Raw genomic sequence first — 1,561 nt, forward strand, 5'->3', positions numbered from 1 at the left:
GTCTGCAGTAAGGCTTCTGTTCATAAACATTGGGTTACATAGTGGCAGTTGATGAGTCAGATATGAAAAAGAATAATTTGATTGTTTTTTTTTCTAGTAATTTTACCAACCAACTTACTCGGAAATACTTAAGTACTTAATAATGGAATTTCCTTTGGCTTTTTCCCTTATTCATACTTTAGTATAGCATATTCTTAATATGTTGATGGTTAGGGGAAAAGATTTTGGTCAAAATTCTAAAACTGAAACTGGAAGAGCTGTTTGGAAGAAACCATTTTGCTCCTATCTCCTATTCCGCCCTCAAAAATGCTTTTGTTTAGAATTATTCTTATATCATTTAACATTGGAAATATGAAAAAGTATCCGGTAAACAACCCCAAGAACAAGTGTGAGGCTGAATACAAAGTTGAATGTGTTAAAAGGACCTGTGGAGCAGCCACTTGGAAGTAGGATGGGGGAATACATTCCTGTGCTTTCAGAAGACTTTTTTAGCATCTTTTGTTTGTGTTTTGTAGGCACCTTCTCAGTAATAGTATTCTTCATAGGGAGAGAGGCAATTGGATGATGAATGATACAAGTAGAAGACTAACTTTTATTAAATAAATAGATATACTTGTATGTAATGAGAGTGCTGAGATCTAAAAATTATTGATATTTTTAGGGCCAAAGCATCGTCAGAGATTTCTGTGTGAGGTGCGAGTCGGCAACTACAATTATGTTGGTGTTGGGAACTCAACCAACAAGAAAGATGCACAAGCCAATGCAGCAAAGGACTTTGTCCAGTTCCTCATCCGGCAAGGAGAAGTGAATGAGAGTGAAGTTCCTGATTTACATGTAAGAATTCCTCATTTGTTAGTACAATTCCCATCTGTAAAGGCAAGGTTTGCTTAATTTTTTTATATTCTTGCAATAAGGAATAGGATACTTCGATATGTAATTGTCAATTTTCATCTCTGACCAGGGCACAGATAATGCTGGGGGAGATGGCAGTGGAGGACTACTTGGGGAGGGTGGATTCCAGCCTTCTATGCCTATGGCACCTGTTCCAGGCCTTCGGGATGAAGGCAATGTGTACCGCCCAATTCAGCAGGGTGGCCGACCAATGACCTACATGGAGCGAGTGGAAGAAAGGAAGAAAGTAGAAGATGTGAGACATGGAGTGCCTTTCTTCTAAAGCAATTTTTAATTTTCTGGATATATTGATTAGTCTTTTATGTTAAAAATATTGCATAGAATACCAGTTCTTTATTTGTTTTTAGGCTGAAGATGTTGACCTTACGGCAAACATTCATGGAAACTGGACAATTGAGAATGCCAAATCACGGCTACACATGTTTCTTCAGAGTAACAAAATTAATGCTGACTATAAGTACAGTGCAGTTGGACCGGATCATAACAGGTAATATTTAGAATTTACATTTTTTGTATTTTGATAGGTCTTACGTTTATCCATATATCGAAGTATACTCCCATTGATTGCTCTATTACAGGGTTCCTTATTTTAATATGGTATATTATGGTTTATAGACTAATAGCAATAGCAACCATAAAGTATTTAAAG

The 1,561-nt window shown here is 36.5% G+C and overlaps 1 protein-coding gene across 1 annotated transcript in view; it reads left to right on the forward strand.

Annotated features, from left to right (window-relative positions):
- The window catches only part of LOC119588864 (dosage compensation regulator-like), a 10,341-nt gene that overhangs the window by 3,790 nt on the left and 4,990 nt on the right, over positions 1-1,561 (forward strand). Inside the window, exons 3-5 of the mRNA XM_037937502.1 lie at positions 662-834; positions 962-1,147; positions 1,260-1,399. Coding sequence (XP_037793430.1) covers positions 662-834; positions 962-1,147; positions 1,260-1,399 — 499 coding nt within the window. The remainder of the gene's footprint in view (positions 1-661; positions 835-961; positions 1,148-1,259; positions 1,400-1,561) is intronic.

This window comes from Penaeus monodon, chromosome 24, assembly GCF_015228065.2.
Source record: "Penaeus monodon isolate SGIC_2016 chromosome 24, NSTDA_Pmon_1, whole genome shotgun sequence".
Taxonomy (NCBI): domain Eukaryota; kingdom Metazoa; phylum Arthropoda; class Malacostraca; order Decapoda; family Penaeidae; genus Penaeus; species Penaeus monodon.